We start from the raw sequence: 20,478 nt of genomic DNA, 5'->3' as shown, positions 1-20,478 counted from the left end.
GTTCCAGAGGGTGGGCGCCGTCACAGAGAAGGCTCTCCCCCTGGGGGTCGCCAGCCGACATTGTCTGGCGGACGGCACCCTGAGGAGGCCCACTCTGTGCGAGCGTACTGGCCGGTGGGAGGCTATTGGTGGCAGAAGGCGGTCTCGTAAGTACCCCGGCCCTAAGCCATGGAGCGCTTTAAAGGTGGTCACCAACACCTTGAAGCGCACCCGGAAGACCACCGGGAGCCAGTGCAGCTCGTGCAGGAGAGGTGTCACATGGGAGCGCCTCGTCGCCCCCATAATCCCCGGCGCGGCCGCGTTCTGGACCAGCTGGAGCCTCCGGGTGCACCCCAGGGGGAGCCCCATGTAGAGAGCTTTGCAGTAGTTATATTAACATAAGACAGCTGAAGAGAAGATATGAGATTCTCAAAAGAGAGGGAGAAGGAGTGTTTTGATGCTCTGTGAGCTTGGTTGTATTCTTGCAGATGTTTCATTACCCAAATTAGGTAACATCATCATTGCTAGTAAGGAATGGGGTTTGCTCTCAATTTATATTCTAGTGGCTTGCCCTGTTAGTGTTGATGGAAGTGATCTTGGTGGCTCTTTGGTTGAGGAAGAGAAGATTGTTTACTTCTTGTCTTGATTGATGTTAATTTTGGTGTTAATCTATTTTCATCTGGCTTTTGACAGCTGATGGGGCAGTGGTGAAATTCAATTTTTTTTACTACCGGTTATGTGGGCGTGGCTTGGTGGGCATGGTGTGGTTTGGTAGGCATGGCAGGGGAAGGATACAGCAAAATCTCCATTTCCACCCCACTCCAGGGGAAGGATACTGCAAAATTTCCAGTCCCGCCCCACTCAGGGACCAGCCAGAGGTGGTATTTGCCGGTTCTCTGAACTACTCAAAATTTCCACTACCGGTTCTCCAGAACCGGTCAGAACCTGCTGGATTTCACCCCTGTGATGGGGAGATGTTTTGGTCAAGAACAACCTCCTGGTTTCCCTCCTGTTTCCCTTTTTGACATCCTTTCTGTTCATCGATCAGCCAAGAAGGGCCACCTGCCCTCTCCGTCAAACAATTTTCAGTATCATTTTCTCACTCGCTGTCTCTTCTGTCTTGGCCAAAACTATCGTAGTGTTGCTGGCCTTCCTGACCACAAAGTCAGGACACACCATGAGAAGATGGCTGGGAAAAGATTTGATCAACTGCATTATTATATCTAGTTTAATAATGTCCAGATTGCCATTTCTACCATCTGGTTGGGATATTCTGACGTGCATTCCCAGCCCGAACAGATTGTCTTGCAACACAACAAAGGATCTGTTGCCATGTTTTATGGAACCCTGGGCTATATGAGTTTCCTGGCCACCATCCGCTTTACAGTGGCTTTCCTGCCGGAAACCTGCCTTGAAAGGCCTTCAATGAAGCCAAGTTGATCACCTTCAGCATGCTGGTCTTCTGCAGAGTCTGGATCCCCATTGTGCCCTCCTATCTGAGCACCAAGAAGAAATACATGGTGGCCATACAGATCTTCTCGATTTTGATCTCCCATGTTGGACTGCTGCACTGCATCTTCCTCCCCAAATGTTACGCTATATTACAAAGACCAGATTTGAAAATCCAATAATAAAAGTAAAATAGAAAACCTAACTCTTCTGGATTCATTTTTCAGGAATGCAATTGAAGAAGAAAATTTCGTTTATTGTTCCACATTTTTTTTGGGGGGGGGAGGATATGTATAAATTTGTCTGCATAGAAAATATTTTAGAAGTCTGTTTTACTTTTTGAACGCATATCCCGTTTTATTGAGGAGTCATACTTGAGCTTTCATTAATAAGTAAGTCTGAAAGAGCAAAGGAGAAAGAGGGGCAGAGAGAGTGAAATATAAAAGCCACCTTTTGATTTAAAACATGAGATTAAGAGGTTTGCAAGTTTCCACACGCTGCCAAATGAGACAAGTGGCATCTTTTCTTGGCCTAATCCTTAATTCATGCACTGGATATGCTGTGGTGTCCTTTCTGTCCCTCTTTCTCTGCTGCCTTAAAGCTGGACAACCTCAGCAAAACAGAATGATTTCATGAGTATCTCTTAACCAAAATGGTTTTGCTCCTTTCTTATGGGGAGATGAAGAAGGTGTGGCTCTGAATTATTTATGAATATAAATCATAAGAGATGACTACATTCTGGTCCTTAATAAAATAGAATAGAATAGAATAGAATTTTTTATTGGCCAAGTGTGATTGGACACAAAAGGAATTTGTCTTGGTGCATATGCTCTCAGTATACATAAAAAGAAAAGATACATTCATCAAGAATCATAAGGTACAACACTTAATGATAGTCATAGGGTGCAAATAAGCAATCAGGAAACAATATCAATATAAATCGTAAGGATACAAGCAAGTGGAAGGAGATGGGTGGTGGGAACGATGAGAAGATTAATAGTAGTGCAGACTTAGTAAATAGTTTGACAGTGTTGAGGGAATTATTTGTTTAGCAGAGTGACGGTGTTTGGGAAAAAAATGAGGATCATCTACTACAAGGGTGTCAAACTCACATTGTCATGGCGGAGTCACGTGACGTATTGGGACTTTCCCCCTCTTTGCTAAACCAGGTGAGGGCGTGGCCAGTATGTGACGCATCCGGCCCGTGGGCCAGAAGTTTAACAGCCCTGATCTACTAAGTCAATATCACCTAAGTTATACTTCACATACTGGTTTTGTTTTCCAATATGTAAAACTGAACATTTCTTAACCAAATGCGTGGGCCAAAGAGGCCCCATTCACTATCCACATCCACAGAAAAAGATTCCCCCAAAGAGATTTCTGGGAGGGTGTGCCAAGAAACCAGGTGTCACCATGGACCATGCTGTGGGAACTGCCACCATCCTATAGCATACCATCGTCATAGCCCTCTGATTATTTAATAAAGTAGAAAAAAAAGTTCTCAGTGCAAACACAACTATGGAAGGACAACAGAGAGAGCATCAAGGAAAAAAAAAATCCATCCACTCTATAACTTTCTCCCTATTAACCAAATGGTACAGTCCACAGGCTGTCATTTTCTTGCTTTTAGTTAGCTCTCATCAGGGGTGAAATGTAAAATTTGTTACTACTGGTTCTGTGGGCGTGGCTTGGTGGTGGTGGGGTAATGTGACTGGGTGGGTGTGGCCAACTTTTTTTTTTTAACTTTTCAAAGCATTTTTTTCTAATGCTTTGAAAAGCCTCTGCCGATCAGGCAACTCAGCTGGGATCGTCAGAGAAGCTTTTTACAAAATACTTTGAAAAGCCTCTCTGACGATCAGGCAACTCAGCTGGGATCGTCAGAGACTTTTCAAAGCATTTTTTTCTAATGCTTTGAAAAGCCTCTGCTGATCAGGCAACTCAGCTGGGATCGTCAGAGAAGCTTTTTACAAAATACTTTGAAAAGCCTCTCTGACGATCAGGCAACTCAGCTGGGATCGTCAGAGACTTTTCAAAGCATTTTTTTTAACCACCTCTTCAGCCAAGAGGTTGCAAAACAAAAATGCATTGAAAAGCCTCTGACATCCCAGCTGAGCTGCACGATCATCAGAGGCTTTTTTTTTTTTTAAAAAAACATTTTTTCGTTGGAAGAGGTTGTAGAAAAAATGCTTTTAAAAGTTAAAAAAAAAAAAGCCTCTGATGATCGTGTGGCTCAGCTGAGCATGGGGGGGGGGGGGGTGCCGGGATTTTTGCTACCAGTTTTCCGAACCAACCACCACCATCGCTACCGATCGGGCGATCTGGTCTGAACCACGAGCATTTCACCCCTGGCTTTCATCCAAAAATCGATATTTCTAGAAAAGATGGGAAATAACATTTCATTTCAGTCACGAGCAATTTTAAAATCAGCTCCAATTAGGATTTATATATGAAATCTATATGATCTAATCGAAAACAAAATAACAAACAGGCCCTACTATAAATATTAGGCAGGGTTCAAGGATGCTGATTACTTAAGAGGCATTAGAAGACAGGCAGCACTAGAATTAAGTGCCACCAACGTGGAATGTCAACCAACTCCAATGTCTATGGAGATTCTCAGTCATCCAGGTCATCCTTGTCCTGAAGGTGCTTTTTTCAAGAGGCAACTGAGCTTTCTGGTTTTTCTTTGAAGACGTTTCGCTCCTCATCCAAGAAGCTTCTTCAGCGCTGACTGGATAGTGGGGAATGGAAGGATTTATACTCCTTGCAGACAGTTGGTCATTTGCATCCTTTTAGCAAGTTGTTAAGGCTACCTGGAGGTTTATCTGTGTCATCAAAATAAACCTCCAGGTCAGGGGTGGGTTCCAAAATTTTTTACTACCAGTTCTGTGGGCGTGGCTTATTTTGTGGGCACGGCTTGGTGGTGGGGTAATATGACTGGGTGGGAGTGGCCAACTTTTTTTTTACTTTTAAAAACATTTTTTCTACAACCTTAAGAGGTTGCAGAAAAAAAATGCTTTTAAAAGCCTCTGATGATCCCAGCTGAGCCGCGCGATCATGGGAGGCTTTTTTTTTATTTTTAAAAGCATTTTTTCAGCTGAAGAGGTTGTAGAAAAAATGCTTTTAAAAGTAAAAAAAAAAAGCCTCTGATGAGGTGGGCAGGGTAAGCGAGCGGCGACCGGGCCGGGGACTGGTTCGGGGGTGTGGCCAGCCAATGTTATTACTGGTTCTCCAAACAATTACAAATTTTTACTACCAGTTCTTGCGAACCGGTGCGAACCGGGAGCAACCCACCACTTCTCCAGGTGGCCTTAACGACTCTCTAAAAGAATGCAAATGCAAAGTATACAAATTATGAATCATTCCATTCCCCACCATCCCTTCAGAGCTGAAGAAACTTCTTGGATGAGAAGCGAAACATCTTCAAAGAAAACCAAGAGAGTCCAGCTGCCTCTTGAAAAAAAAGCATATTTGGGACACCAACTCCACAGCTCTGTATGACTTTTCCAAACGGCCTCTCTAGATAGGTTACCACATTGAAGGACAGCAGACGCCATCATCTGGGAGTTGAACTTATTTTGCTCCAGCATAATTTTCTGGGCAAGACCTGACAGGAAGAACCAGAAGGGCTACAGAATAGAGCCCCCAGCGATGCACAGCATCTGTGACTTTTCATTAACGTGCCTTTATCCAGCTACCCCTTTGCACATGGAGCCCCAAAGAAGTTAAAGATCCCCAGAGGAGAAGTTGCTTCGCTCTGTAATTTTCACAGTTCTGCTCTTTGAGATCTCTCCTGCTATTACTTGCTTTTGATGTAAACATCTGGCTGAAGAAACATGAAAGAGATCTTGTGTCAAGAATGGATAAATGCCTCAGCTGTGTGGCACAAGTCAAGGGAGAAGCTTTTGAATGTCTCTTTCTCTCCTTTCCATCTGAAGCTCAGTTTGCCTCTGTCTCAGTCAGGAAAGCCACTGGCATTTCCACCTTGTGAGAGTACTTTGCATTCTTCTAGCTCTTCTCCTTGTTCTTGTTGAGAAACAGGAAGAGGATTCCTTCAGCCCTATGAATAATGGGCCTCCTGATTCTGCTTCTCATACTGCTGGAGTCCCAGTCAGTCTCTGGGAAGCTTAGAACGAAGTGCCCACTGAGTTTGGAGGATGGAAAAAGACCATGGAGCTTTTACAGGCCAGGAGACCATCTCATTACTATGATCACCACTGCAACCAAAATATTTCCTACAGCAGCATTGCCTTTTGATAAGGCTCCTTCTAGTCCGTCTCGCGTGTAAGTGGTTTTTTTTTTTTTTAATTTGATTTATATGCCGCCCTTCTCCGGAGACTCAGGGCGGCTTACAATGTGCTCAGCAATAGCCTTCATCCTTTTGTATATTTATACAAAGTCAGCTTATTGCCCCCACAAACCGGGTCCTCATTTAACCTACCTTAGAAAGGATGGAAGGCTGAGTCAACCTTGAGCCTTGGCGAGATTCGAACCTGCAGTAATTGCAGGCAGCTGGTCTTAATAACCAGTTTAATAACAGGGTGCCTTAGACCACTGTGGTTCAGTGTGATGGAGTTGCATTCCCTCCATTTGCAGTTCTAACGCTCCCCTTCTTTTCTTTTTATGTCACTTATGCCTGTATTGCAGGTCAAGTCTAATTTCTTGAATCATTTTGATTTTCACTGCTTCTCTCTTTTCTCTTATTTGATGGAAAAAGCTTAAAACCAAAGATTGGGGGGTGCGGGGTGGGAGGAGACAAAGCCCTGAAAAAAAAGTCCAGATTATATACTTTTTCCCAGTCCAATCCTGAATTCAGCAGTGGAATACTGACTTATTTTTTAAAAGTAATGTTTAATTCCTGGCAAATAGATGGGGAAGAAATGGAGGTAGTGATAAATTTTATTTTCCTGGGCTCCAAGATCACTGCAGATGGGGACTGCAGCCAAGAAATTAAAAGATGCTTGCTTCTGGGGACGAAAGCTATGGCAAATCTAGATTGCATTCTAAAAAGCAGAGACATCACCCTGACAACAAAAGTGCGTATAGTCAAGGCTATGGTTTTCCCAGTTGCAATGTATGGCTTAGAAAGTTGGACAATAAGAAAGGCTGAGCTTGAAATAATGGAGGCCTTTGAACTATGGTGCTGGAGAAGGTTCCTGCGACTCCCTTGGGCTGCAAGGTGATCAAACTGGTCAGTCCTAGAGGAGAACAGCCCTGACTGCTCTTTAGAAGGCCAGATCCTGAAGATGAAACTCAAATACTTTGGCCACCTAATGAGAAGGAAGGACTCACTGAAGAAGAGCCCAATGCTGGGAAAGATTGAGGGCAAAAGAAGAAAGGGATGACAGAGAATAAGGTGGCTAGATAGAGTCACTGAAGCAGTCGCCGTGAGCGACTCCAGAGGATGGTAGAGGACAGGAAGGCCTGGAGGAACATTGTCCATGGGGTCGTGGTGGGTTGGACACGACTTCGCAACTAACAACAACAGTGATTGTTGTAGTTTCCCCTGCCCCAGCTAATTTCCATGTGTTTATAATTGTTCATTCATATTTAATAGCTGATCCTTATAGGAAGAGAGGATGACTTGATTTTAGAATTGTTTTTCTGGGTCACTTATGAACCATCTCTTCCTATTGTGATGGTCCTACTTTAATGATTGAATGATGTTGAATCCTGGTTACTGGGCAGATGAAAATTACTACTGCTATAAATGATAGTGTGTTTGTGATTCTTAACCTTAGAATAAACTAACTCCCATCTTTCCAACATTCATTAAAATTAAATGGTGGTGGGTAACTGTCCTTTGCAACTGATTTTGGATCACTATTAGCTTAAGACTCAGAAGGGTTGTGAAGACAAAGAGGGTTGCATTGTGAAAGTATTTTGTTATTGTTGTTAATGATGTTGATAACATGAGCACTTTTTTCCCATTAGTTTACCTTTTGATGTGGAAAGAATAATACGCTACATTTTTAATATTCAAGTGGCCAACAAAACTCCCTGGCTTCCACAAAATCTCACACTCGGCTACAACATCCATGACAACTATTTGAACACACTTGGCACTTCAGAGGCCTTGCTGGATATTCTCTCTACTGGAGAAGCCAATGTCCCTAACTATAGCTGTGGAAGGAAGGACAACATTCTGGCTCTTGTTGATGGAGCTGCCGATGACATCTCCATCCAGATGTCAACATTAGGAGGCACCTTCAAAGTCCCTCAGGTTTATATGTGTGTTTTTTCCTATAGGTTAATTGACTAGAGTGATGGTTGGGTGAGCGATAGAGCCAACCATGTCTTCTCTTTGAGGTCCATAGTGTTGAGGGCAAGAGTATCAAAACAGTAATATCCCCTTATGAGATCCTCCTCATTGCTTTGGGTCTTCTGCTGCTAGGAAGGTGAGGAGAGGCTCTTGTCTAATCTAAGAGTCTTCTGTACAAATGAAAGGTGCAGCAGAGATGGGAAGCTCATCTTTTGTGCCTAATCTTTACAAAAATTTTCAATGGTAAACAAATCCCAGATTCATGGAAAGAATCCAAATAACCTCATAGGGACCATTGTATCAATAAATCATTTTATTTAAAATATATTACAAGCATACAAGCAACATGTCAACTCTTCTTAACCCAAAAATGTTCATGATGTTCCTCTTAAAAGGCTTGAAGAACAATAGAGCTCCTGGAGAGGACTTTTTACCAGCTGAAATATTTAAAAAATTTCCTGGTAGATAACCAGGGCATCCACAAACAAGGTGGTGCAGTAATTAGAGTGCAGTGCTACAGGCTACTTCAGCTGACTGGTAGCTGCAGTTCGGCAGTTCAAATCTCACCTGCTCAAGGTTGACTCAGCCTCCCAACCTTCCGAGGTGGGTAAAATGAGGACCCAGATTGTTGGGGGCAATATGCTGACTCTGTAAAACTGCTGAGAGAGGGCTGTAAAAGCACTGTGAAGCGGTATATAAGTCTAAGTGCTATTGCTATGCTATCCGTGCAGAGTAACAGGCAAACTTTGGCAGAGTAGATCTTCTATTGACAATAGATTTGTCTTGAACTATCTATTTACAAAATATATCAGTCATTGGAAATAACATTTTTATTCAGTAGAAATTTTACTGGAAAATTTTATTTTTTTTTGACTGTGAGGAATATTACTTCAATGTTTCTATCCTCTGTTCTTGAAGAACTCCTTATCTTTGGTTGCTAAGTTATAGGGGTCCCCAGAAATGGATCTTCCAAATTGGCAAGTATTTTAATGTAGCAATGTCTAAACATTTTAGGGCAATATTTAATAAAAAAAGAATTGAGCACTGGACACAATGGTTAAATATGGTTAAATTAAATCAAGTCCTTTATAATAAGCAGATTTGTATTTGCAGAGCTCAAGAGATAGACATCATATCTATTATTTAAATCTCAACTGTATAAGAAAGGGAGAGATCAGTACTTTGGGCTGCAGATGAGACAAATGACCCATTGGGATCCTTATATAAAGCAATGTATTTCCTGTGAGGTCAAAATTAAAACCAAAACATATAACATGGCTCTTTATTTGAACAAAATATTTCAGTTGAGATATACACATGTTGGTCTGATTGTGGTCAATAGTAGGAGTGATACAGAAATATGATTTGCATTCTTTATTATTCTTTTTTTAACTTATTTTCTTTTATATTGTATGCAGACTTGTTAATGTTTTTTTTAATTCTTTATCTTCATATGGCTTAATTAACAATAAACTATTGAAATATGTTTATGAGAACCAAACTGGATTTCTTTAAAGCTAATAGTTTGGAACTGATCTGGCTGCAATATTCTTCATTGTTTTTCAGATGAATTTTGAATTATTTTCAGAGTCTCTGCATGATAAAAGTCATTTGCCATTTTACCACTCCCTCTTCCCCAAAAAAGGCTTCTTCTACCCAGAAATTGTCCAAGTGCTCCTGCATTTCAGATGGACTTTGATTGGCCTCTTTGCTTCAGACACAGAGAATGGAGAGGATTTCATGAGGATGTTGACTCCTATCCTTGTCAGGAATGGCATCTGTGCTGTTATATCACAACGATTATCAAGGGCTGGAAATACAGCACCCCTCCAGACAGCTCTCTCTAAGTGGAGACAAGTCAATGTCTTTGTTCACTTCTTAGAATATCAGGCCATTTGGGACAGACTTCTCACTTTCCAGTTAATATTTATGGGTCTGCCAGGACCCATTGAAGGGAAAGTCTGGATCACAACGGTTATCGGATTAAATCCTTTGAAAAAAAGACTTCTCAAATATGTAAAAACTGTCTTTACCCTTGGTTTTGAGACAAAGCAATTGGCAATAAAGGATTTCTATGAATCCAATTTTTTTATGTACCCACAGTCATTTCACTGTTCTTTTTCAAGAAAGGCCATTTCGGTCAAAGGCCGGAGAAGATGCACTGAGAAAATACCACTGGAGACTAGACAGAAAATAAACACGATTCGGAACCATAATTTCCACCATTTTTACAGTGTCATTAAGACTCTGGCCTATGCCTTGAATGCGGCATATTCCTCTAGATCCAGGAGGAGAAGGAAGGAAGGCGAAAAGACGCTGGGGGCTCCAAGGATGCAGCCGTGGCAGGTATGAGGTTCTGACAAGTAGCTATCCAACTTACCGTATTTTTGAGAGTATAAGATGCACTCCCCCCCCCAAAGAGGCTGAAAATTTGGGTGCGTCTTATACTCCAAATGTAGCTTTTTCAAAGCTTTTTTTCAGTCCTAACAAGGCGCTAGCAAGTGAAGTGATCTTCTGCACTTCGCCTGCTTTTCTCAGTGCTTCTCTCTCCGAAGATCAGCTGTGCTTTAGAAGCTGTTTTTTAGCCCCAACCAGGCGCGCACGCACTTAAAGCCAGCGAAATAATGTGCTGAAGCTGACCAGACTAATGATGAATTACCAGATGAATACCTGGTAAGCAGATTTCCTCCCCCCCCTATTTTCCTCCCCAAAAACTAAGCTGCATCTTATACTCCGGTGCGTCTTATACTCCAAAAAATATGGTAATTTAGTTTGAGAAGGAATCCAAAGGAGAAGGAGCAGTACCATCTCAATCTTCTTGTGCTAGATTTGGCCAAAACAATCACTCAGGTCATAATATTCCAAAGAGAGGTAACTATGCCAGATAAAGTTTGAATGCGGCTAAATCCAAATAGGGTATATGCATTATTAAATAAATTCCTATATGTGTGGTTTCATGACTAGCATCTTAGAATTTTATCTTCATAAATCTGAAGCAGTCTCTTAGACCATCTAGCTCAACCCCTTCCTTCTTCAGGAATCCCAGTTAAAGCTTTTCTGGCTGAACAGCTGCTCAGTCTTTGCATTAAGACCATCAGTCAAGGGGAGACTGAAGTTCTCATGTTCACTGGCTCAGCACTTAAAATCCTCCTCATTTAGGAAGTTTTTTCCTCTCATTCATTCAGAATCTCCTCTACTGTAACTGAATTCATTTTTCCACATCTGACATTTTAGAATAACAGTGCAAAGACCTGAAACTTCTGTGTAATACCTTTCAGCTATTGGAAGGGTGCTGTATCCTCCCTTCTTTAACCAAGAGGTTGTGTTAGTTGGACTGTGCTCACAAACTCCTTATTTTCTGCTCCCAAAGAGCAACACGATCCTTTTCCTTGTCTTTTCTCAAGGCTAAGAGCAAGTGATCCTCTGATTTCTTTCTTGATTTTTTTGCCCTTTCCTAAACTTGATCCATTTTTTGTCCAATGTCTTCTCTAAGCATAGGGCCTGCAAGGAGGACCTGATACTTTTGTTTTCCCATACTAGAACGTTGACTTCCTGAAATGCTAAATGATGTATTTTCCAATCCACTACTATTTTGCAATTATTTTCACAAGGATTCTTGTCACGTTTGATATCTCTCATCTTTCTTGCTATGCAGTTCATTTTTCTTTGCATACATACAGTATATGTGGTACCTCGCTCAACAGTAGTAACTGTTTATTTATTATTTATTAATTTATTATTTAAATTTGTATACCGCTCTTCTCCCAAAGGACTCAGGGCGGTGAACAGCCAAAATTTAAAACACATACAGTATAAAAATTTAAAAAAAATTAAAACAGAATTAAATCAGTTTGGCTTCCCTAAATTTTAAAACCCTTTCCCCATAAAATAACCCCAGCTTGCTGGAATAAGAAGGTCTTTAACGCTCGGCGGAAAGTACGGAGGTCCAGGATCAGTTGTATTCCTGGGGGTAGCTCGTTCCAGAGGGCGGGTGCCCCCACAGAGAAGGCTCTCCCCCTGGGGGTCATCACTAGACATTGCTTGACCGACGGCACCCTGAGGAGACCCTCTCTGTGGGAGCGAATTGGCCGGTGGGAGGTTATCGGTGGCAGAAGGTGGTCTTGTAAGTACCTGGGCCCTAAGCCATGGAGAGGGATCTTGGAGTCCTAGTGGACAATCATTTAAATATGAGCCAGCAGTGTGCTGCAGCTGCCAAAAAAGCCAACACAGTTCTAGGGTGCATAAACAGGGGGATAGAATCCAGATCACGTGAAGTGTTAATATCACTTTATAATGCCTTGGTAAGGCCACACTTAGAATATTGCATTCAGTTTTGGTCGCCACGATGTAAAAAAGATGTTGAGACTCTGGAAAGAGTGCAGAGAAGAGCAACAAAGATGATTAGAGGACTGGAGGCTAAAACATATGAAGAACAATTGCTGGAATTGGGTATGTCTAGTTTGATGAAAAGAAGGACTAGGGGTGACATGATAGCCGTGTTCGAGTATCTCAGAGGTTGCCACAAAGAAGAGGAAGTCAAGCTATTCTCCAAAGCACCTGAAGGTAGGAGAAGAAACAGCAACCTAGAACTAAGGACTACACTTGGGTCAGACCGTAGGCGGCGTAGTTCTAGGTTTTCCAATCCCAAAATTTCAAGCCTGGTGGCATAAGATATTCTGTTGTGAGCAGAGGAGTGGAGTACTCTTCTCGTGAAGTACCTCTGGACTCGCTCAATTGTGTTAATGTCTGGTATATAGTGTGGATTCCAGGTAGACGAGCTGTATTCAAGAATTGATCTGGTAAAGGTTTTATATGCCCTAGTTTGCAATACAATGTTACCGGAGAAGAAGCTTCACAAAATTAGGTTAACAACTGTTACAGTGAGCTCTGGGGCTTAGATCATTTGAGATGAGTACTCCTAGGTCCATGATGGCGAACCTATGGCACGGGTGCCACAGGTGGCATGCAGAGCCATATCGGTGGGCACGCAAGCTCAGCTCCGACACGCATGCATGCGCCAGCCAGCTGGTTTTCGGGCCTTCTGGGCCCACCAGAAGTCAGGAAACACACTGTTTCCGGCCTCCAGAGGGCCTCAGGGATGGGTGGGTGGGGAAGGCTGTTTTTGCTCTCCCCAGGCTCCTAGAAAGGCTCTGGAGCCTAGGGAGAGAAAAAAATGGGCCTACCAAGCCCACAGTGCCATCACGTGCCAAAAGTGAGGGGAGCACGGGGGGGGGGCAGGACGCATAGAATTATGGATGTGGGCACACGTGCATGTGATCCCACCACGTTCCCCCCCGCGTTTGGCACGCGATGGCAAAAAGGTTAGCCATCACTGTCCTAGGTCCTTGACAGAGTGAGGGTGGTCTAAGAGGTCGTATCCACCCAGCTTGTATTTGGTGTTCTGATTTTCATTGCCGATGTGTAAGATCGTGCCAATCAAGAGATGAGAGGTCAGCAGCTGTGAGGTCATAGTTGGCTTTTTTAAAGTTATAATTTGGAGTCCTGTCATTATGACTTTCTTTGCAACGATGTAAATTGGGACAAAAGTATATCATGCTGTGGTCACTATTGGAAAAAGGTTCTTTTATTTGTAGTCCATAAATTGAGTTTAAACTGTTGCAGAAGATGAGATCAAGGCAGTTGTTGAGTCTAGTGTTGCTTGTTCTTTTCACACTATCTCTGTCTCTGGATGTAAAGAGATACTGTATGTTCTCTTCACATCCAGAGAAAGACATATCAGCTGCTACCTAGGATCAAACTCATGGCCACCTGATTGTGAGGCGAGAGCTCCACCTCTGAGCCACCACACCGCTCTTCTAAGTTATGCATTAAGACAGACATTTTTATATCAGCTACCAATAGGTAGCCATTCAATTCTATTTCATGCAAATCATTAATGACATTATCATGAAATTAATTATATGATAATTGTCAGATCAAATTAAAATGGTACTACTACTTCTAATTTATTAGAATCAGTGACCAGTATACTGATTTAATAATATGAGAACCGTACATACAAAATCTTAAGGAAAAATCTATATTATAGCATCTATCTACTACAGCTTTGTTCTTATACAAGATATTATAATTTGTCATCAGAAATTAGTTCATTAATGCTTTCCTGAAATCAAGTTATAGCACCAGCATTCCCTTTAAATTACATTCAAAGTCAATTTAAAAATGTGTAATTAGAGAAGCGGGGGAGGCCACAACTGAATAATGGGAAGAGAACGAAACTCATAAAAGTTCCTCTCTAACTTCTCAAGTTGTAAAAAAAAATTGGTGGGACAATTGTACTTTCAGACTTGCAGTATTGCCTCACATCACAATGTGTCATATAATAATTATTATTAAATAAATAAATATTCTCTTAATGTAACCTTACAATAAATTAGAATTAGCTCATCTCATCACAATTCCCACTTGGTTTACCTGGGAGAAAATTAACCCGACAACTTTCTTCTTGACAAATCCATGCCTCTGGTAATCACCCTGTTTTTTCCCCCAAGGAGTTTATGAATATTCTCTTTGCTTCTTTGACCAATTTATTTGAAATCTTCTCTAGATTATTCCCTGCAATTGACAAATTTTGTCAGTTGCAAAACATCTATAGATGTTCTGAAAAAAATATATCTGACAAAATTTGTCAATTCTAGATCAGATTTCAAATAAATTGGACAAAGAAGCAAAGAGAATATTCATAAACTCCTTGGGGATATGACTGAGAAATTTTGCTGAACCTTTCTTTCTCAGTTTTGAAGATAAGGGTAAAACTTGTTCTCCCATCTAAGTTAGATCATTCTAGAAGAAAAATTCAGATGAGAAAAGACAAGAAGGGATAAGTTACTGACTGCTGTTTTTAAATTCCCATTCAAGTTCCACCCCTTCCTGGAGAAGAATGAGTTTCGCAATATTTCTGACATAAAACTGTACTTGGACCAAAATGGTGATTTAACAGCTGATTTGAAGATCTCAGGCTGGACATTTTCCTCTGAGAATGATCCCATCGTAGGGAAACTGGTGACTTTTGAAAAACAGAAACTTATCATCATCCAAGATTATCTGTCACGGCTAAAGTTTCACAATAAGGTGGAAGAAATTTTGGTGTTTTTTCCTGTTTTGAAAAGTTCTGATGCATTTGAATATAGCTAATAAGGCAATTCTGTGGACCAGTCCCTGAGTTCAGGTTTGGACTGAATCCGATGGAATGGAATCAAGACTGGATGGAAGTCCTTTTTTCTGTCAATGGTGTAGGGGGAAAAAATCCATCTAGTTCAGTTCCAATCTGGGAGAAAGGCACTGGAAATAAAATGGAGTCCGATTGGAAAGAAGGATTCCATTTATTGATGAGCAGAACCAGGATGTGGTTCTGGGACAGCTGACAAATTAGCTTGATGAGTGCAAGGATTTTAATACAGTTTCTGAAATGCTGCAGGGGTTGTGCAATGTAGTGAGCCTGGTGTCTTTTGCTATTCTGATGGCAGTGGATTAATCCTGTTATGTCCTAAAGGTCATGTCCTATTCTTAGAACTTGGGTGGAGGAGGGGGAATGTAAATTTTAATCCCATCACTGGAGGTGAAGGTTTTTTGTTTGTGAATAGCCTGGCCCAGCTTTTCTCAATGGGCACAAAATATCCATCTCTAAAGACTTCAGGCATCTACTGGAGGCTGTTAAGAAAGATTGGGGCTGCTTTCTGCCTTCAAAAACATGTTTCTCCATTTCTCCTAATATAACATTCTGCCTCTTTTAATATTTCCCAAAATAGTTCATTTTCTAGGATGGGGTGGTGGTGGTGGGTGATTACTTCTTACGATGGGAAGTAAGCATGGAAATTAGGATTCACCTAGTCCTGGTTGGGGCCAATGTCCCATAAAAGAGCAGGGCAAGATTCTTTTAACCAATCTGGACATGGTCAGAGTTATCCCTGTCTCTCTTTCACCCTACTGGGATAAAAGAAATAGGTCTTCTGCTCTTTCAGATCATATGGAATCATAATGGTTGGTCTGATGTGAGATACTGTAAAGCCCTAACCCAGAAAACAGGAGCACTGAAACATGACTTTGACTCAGAGAAAAGCCCTTCGTAATACCTGAAGTAATGGTGGACAACAGTGGTGGGATTCAAATTTTTTTACTACCGGTTCTGTGGGTGTGGCTTGGTGGGCGTGGCTTGGTGGGAAAGGCAGGGGAAGGATACTGTAAAATCTCTGTTCCCTCCCCACTCCAGGGTAAGGTTACTGCAAAATCCCCATTTCCTCCCAATCAGCTGGGACTCAGGAGGCAGAGAATAGATGGGGGCGGGGCCAGCCAGAGGTGGTATTTACTGGTTCTCCAAACTACTCAAAATTTCTGCTACCGGTTCTCCAGAACTGGTCAGAACCTGCTGAAACCCACCTCTGGTGGACAATTTGCAAGGAAATGCTGCTTAGATTTGAGCTTTGACACGTAAGGGGGCATCTCATCTAAAAAACCCCTGAATGCAATTGATTGTTAGCTGCCTCAAGTCTCTCTGGGGGAAAAAAATTTAGCTAATAATAAATTTTGGTTTTTCTTTCCATGCCAGCTGATGTCATCTAATTGTAGTTCTTCAACAGAAAGAATCTTTTTTTGGATACTTAGCTGGGCCTTAGAAATATTGCTTTCCAATACAAGGTTGACATTCATGTCCCACGTGCTTCAGCAAAAGCTGCCTGACTCACCCTTTTTGAGGGACATGGTCTCATGGTCTCACCTCCATCTTGCCTCAGTGCAGTCCTAGAAACTGAGCAGTCACTTTTAGTCTTATTTCAAGAGCATGCTGGTATAGTTAGTGCTAGCATGGTTTCTTTCAAATTCCTTGTTTTTCTGCTTAGTCTCTTCCTCAGTCCAAATGCGTGGGAAATTGTCATCCTGGATTTGTCAAGTGGAAGCGAGAAGGAGAGCCAATTTGCTGCTATGATTGCGCTCCTTGCCCAGAGGGAACCATCTCTACTCAGGAAAGTGGGTGAGACCAAAAATAGGGCAGGCCTTGTGGAAGTGGATTCATCCAGAGCATTTTCATAAAAGTGCAAGTTCAAAAACAGATTAACGCTCAACTGTTTTCTTGTTTATTTTCAAAATGCACAATTGCTTATCTAAAGCGAAGAATGGATCTTGAAGAAGACTGTAGTAAGAGATAAAAGGGTGTGGCAGACTGGCCAAGCTTTACTTTGAAACATAACAAATTGTTTTAGGTCCATTTTCTGGAAGGATTGTTGCAATGCATTCTACATAGGCTTCTCCTTCAAAATCACTGGAAAGTGTCACTGGTTCACAATGAGGTAGTGAGGAAAGTTATGGATGTACATCATGACACCAATATTAATACCGGTTTCAGTAGTCATTCCAGATTATTTGGTAGACTGCCTTTCTCTGCCAGCCAACTAGATTTCACAGGATAGACATTAATAAAGGACAACTACTGGAAGCTCAGAGAACACCAAGGACCTGTCAGGAAAGGCATCCTCTGAGTTCAATATAGGGTATTAAGAAGTGCCAGCTAAAAGGACACAGGAAGCAGGCCTAGAAATATTAACTGTTTCATTTTTTATCTCTAGTAATGTAGCTTTCTATGAAGGCTTTGCTCATAACACCAGAAATCTTTGTGTCCAAGAGCTTTCCCCAATTTGAATGACCTTAGCAATGTATAGAGAAACAGAGACAGAAGCAGAGGCAAGGGAGGGAGGGAGGGAGGGAGAGCGAGAGGGAGGGAGAGAGAGAGAGAGAGAGAGAGAGAGAGAGAGAGAGAGAGAGAGAGAGAGAGAGAGAGAGAGAGAGAGAGAGATTATACTCTTTGTTTTGTTTCAATTGTTTAAAAAATGCTTCTTTTGATAATACTTGTGTCGTTAATACAGCTGTTGTGCCAAAAAGATATTTCTTGAAATGTAAAAGAACAGAATGTTAAATAAATATTGCCTTTTGATTTTCTCAGATACAGAAAAATGTACCAAGTGTCCGGATGATAAATATCCAAATGTGGACCGAGTCCAATGTATCCCCAAAGTTACATCTTTCCTGTCTTATGAAGAACATCTGGGCATCATCCTTGTGTCTTTTGCCCTACTCTTATTTCTAACCACAGGCCATGTTTTAATCATATTCATTAAATATCGAGAAACTCCCATTGTCAAAGCTAACAACCGGGACCTCTCTTACATCCTCCTGATCTCCCTCCTGCTTTGCTTCTTGTCTTCTTTTCTCTTCATTGGCCAACCAAGGAAAGCCTCCTGCCTTCTACGACAAACAGTGTTCAGCATTGTTTTCTCAGTTGCCGTTTCTTCTCTCTTGGCTAAAACAATCACGGTGGTGCTGGCTTTCCTGGCCACAAAACCAGGAAACCAAGTGAAGAGATGGTTGGGGAAGAGCTTGGCCAACTCCATCATCCTTTCTTGTTCTTCCATCCAATTTATCATCTGCTCCATCTGGCTTGTAGTTTGTCCTCCATTTCCTGACTCCGACTTCCATTCCCAACCTGGAGTAATCACTTTGCAATGCAATGAAGGCTCTGTGGTCATGTTCTACATCAGCCTTAGTTATATGGGTATCTTGGCTGCCATCTGCTTCACAGTAGCTTTCCTGGCCAGGAATCTGCCAGGGGCCTTCAATGAAGCCAAACTGATCACCTTCAGCATGCTGGTCTTCTGCAGTGTCTGGGTGACTTTTGTGCCCACCTACCTGAGCACCAAAGGGAAATACATGGTGTCTGTGCAGGTCTTCTCCATCTTGGCCTCCAATGCTGGTCTGCTGGGCTGCATCTTCATCCCCAAGTGCTACATTATCATTCTGAGGCCAGATCTGAATACAAAAGAGCAGCTTACGACCAGAAGAATTGTAGAAATGTGAGGCAGGGGAATGTCAACTCTCAATACGTCGCAACAAGCTAGACCCATGATGGTGAACCTATGGCACGCATGCTACAGTGGCACATGGAGCCATCTCTGTAGCCACGCGAGACTTTGCCCTAGACCTGTACCATTTCTGACAAATGGTAGTCCAGTGTCTTCTTGAAAGCCTCCAGTGATGAAGCACCCACAACTTCTGAAGGGAAGCTGGTTGATTGCTCTTACTGTCAGATAATTTCTCCTTATTTCTAGGTTTTATTTATTTATTTATTTATTTTTGAATTTGTATACCGCCCTTCTCCCTAAGGACTCAGGGCGGTGTACAGCCACATAAAAACATAGACTACAAATATTAAAATACAATTAAATATATATATATATAAATTTGGCCCCATGATTAAAAACAATAACAAACAATTAAAAACATTTTAAAAAGTGTTAGGCCAGCCCGGCTTGCTGGAAAAAGAAAGTTTTAAGGGCACGGTGGAAGGCACCAAGGTCTTGGATTCTCCTTATCTCTGGGGGCAGCTGATTCCAGAGGGTGGGTGCCCCCACAGAGAAGGCCCTCCCCCTGGGGGTCACCAGCCTACATTGTTTGGCTGATGGGACCCCGAGGAGGCCCTCTCTGTGGGAGCGCACAGGTTGATGGGAGGCCGTCGGTAGCAGCAGGCGGTCTCGAAGATAACTAGCTCCTATGCCATGGAGCGCTTTAAAGGTGATAACCAACACCTTGAAGCGTACCCGGAAGACCACTGGGTTGAATATCTCCTTGATCAGTTTCCATCCATTGTTCCTTTTCTGGCCTTCAGGTGCTTTGGAAAATAAGTTGACCCCCATCCCCTCCTCTCTGTGGCACTCCTCAAATATTGGAACACTGCTATCCTGTCATCCTTGGTCCTTCTGGACTCTGATAATCAGGAATTTAATGCTGTTGGACATGATTCAAAACTCCCATGTTGGATACAGGGTCCTGCCAATGAATGCCAAGGATGGAGTTGAAAGGACACAAGTAAATTTTCTTTGCAAAATTATACCCTTCGCAAAATGCATTTTTTCTTCACAATCTTTAATCTACTCAAATCTCACTGTATTTTGGTTGGAAATTCTAAGCAACTCACCTGTTCATTTTCAGTTTTAAATACTAAATGGATTAATTAAAAATATTTTTAATAGCAATAGCACTTAGACTTATACGCCACTTCAAAGTGCTCTACAGCCCTCTCTAAGCAGTTTACAGAGTCAGCATATTGCTCCCAACAATCTGGGTCCTTGTTTTACTGAGCTCAGAAGGATGGAAGGCTGAGCCAGTCAGGATCGAACTCTTGACAGTGAGCAGTGAGTTTGCCTGCAGTACTGCATTCTAACCACTGCGCCACCATATTTAAAATAAAATAGTCCTTTCCTCTTTTAACACTTAAATGTATTCCCTATAAAATTTGCTGGTTTTTCTTATACCAATGAAAAAGTTATTTGAGAACAACATCCAGAATTAATGTAAACCTCAAGAACATACTTGAAACGGAAAACCCACGAGAGCATTCATAATGGAATTCTACCTGTGTCTTCTCTCATGTGTTCTTTTTCTCTGAATACTGAAACTCTGAAGAATACAAAATGCTGAGCACATTGTAAGCCGCCCTGAGTCTCCAGAGAAGGGCGGCATATAAATCAAATAAAAAAATAAAAAAAATAAAAAAGAAAAAAAGAAATACCCAACTTCAAAAAATTGCAGCTTCATTTCCACTAACCTCTAACTGAAATGTAGCTTTCGTTGTTTTGAGTTAGTGGGTTAATAAAACAATATATTATTATGGTACCTATTTGTTATATTTTAACAGTGGTATTTGAGCCAGGAAACTGCCTGTCTCGCAGCTTCGGCACCACCTCCCCCACCTCCCCCCCATCTCCTCCTTCAGGTGGTGGCTC

The 20,478-nt window shown here is 41.9% G+C and overlaps 1 protein-coding gene and 1 pseudogene across 1 annotated transcript; both read left to right on the top strand.

Annotated features, from left to right (window-relative positions):
• LOC139311899 (zinc finger protein 420-like) overlaps positions 1–20,478 on the top strand; it is a 285,827-nt pseudogene that overhangs the window by 8,715 nt on the left and 256,634 nt on the right.
• LOC139313459 (vomeronasal type-2 receptor 26-like) lies at positions 5,636–18,553 on the top strand. Its single transcript, XM_070939066.1, has 6 exons — positions 5,636–5,712; positions 7,363–7,651; positions 9,257–10,036; positions 14,570–14,782; positions 16,546–16,672; positions 17,643–18,553. The coding sequence occupies exons 1-6, from the start codon at positions 5,636–5,638 to the stop codon at positions 18,551–18,553; spliced, it is 2,397 nt and encodes a 798-aa protein (XP_070795167.1).

The sequence above is a fragment of the Pituophis catenifer genome, unplaced genomic scaffold, assembly GCF_029215685.1.
Source record: "Pituophis catenifer annectens isolate HBS135680 unplaced genomic scaffold, rPitCat1.0.hap2 SCAF_2, whole genome shotgun sequence".
Lineage (NCBI taxonomy): Eukaryota > Metazoa > Chordata > Lepidosauria > Squamata > Colubridae > Pituophis > Pituophis catenifer.
This window is presented reverse-complemented; position numbering and strand designations above follow the sequence as displayed.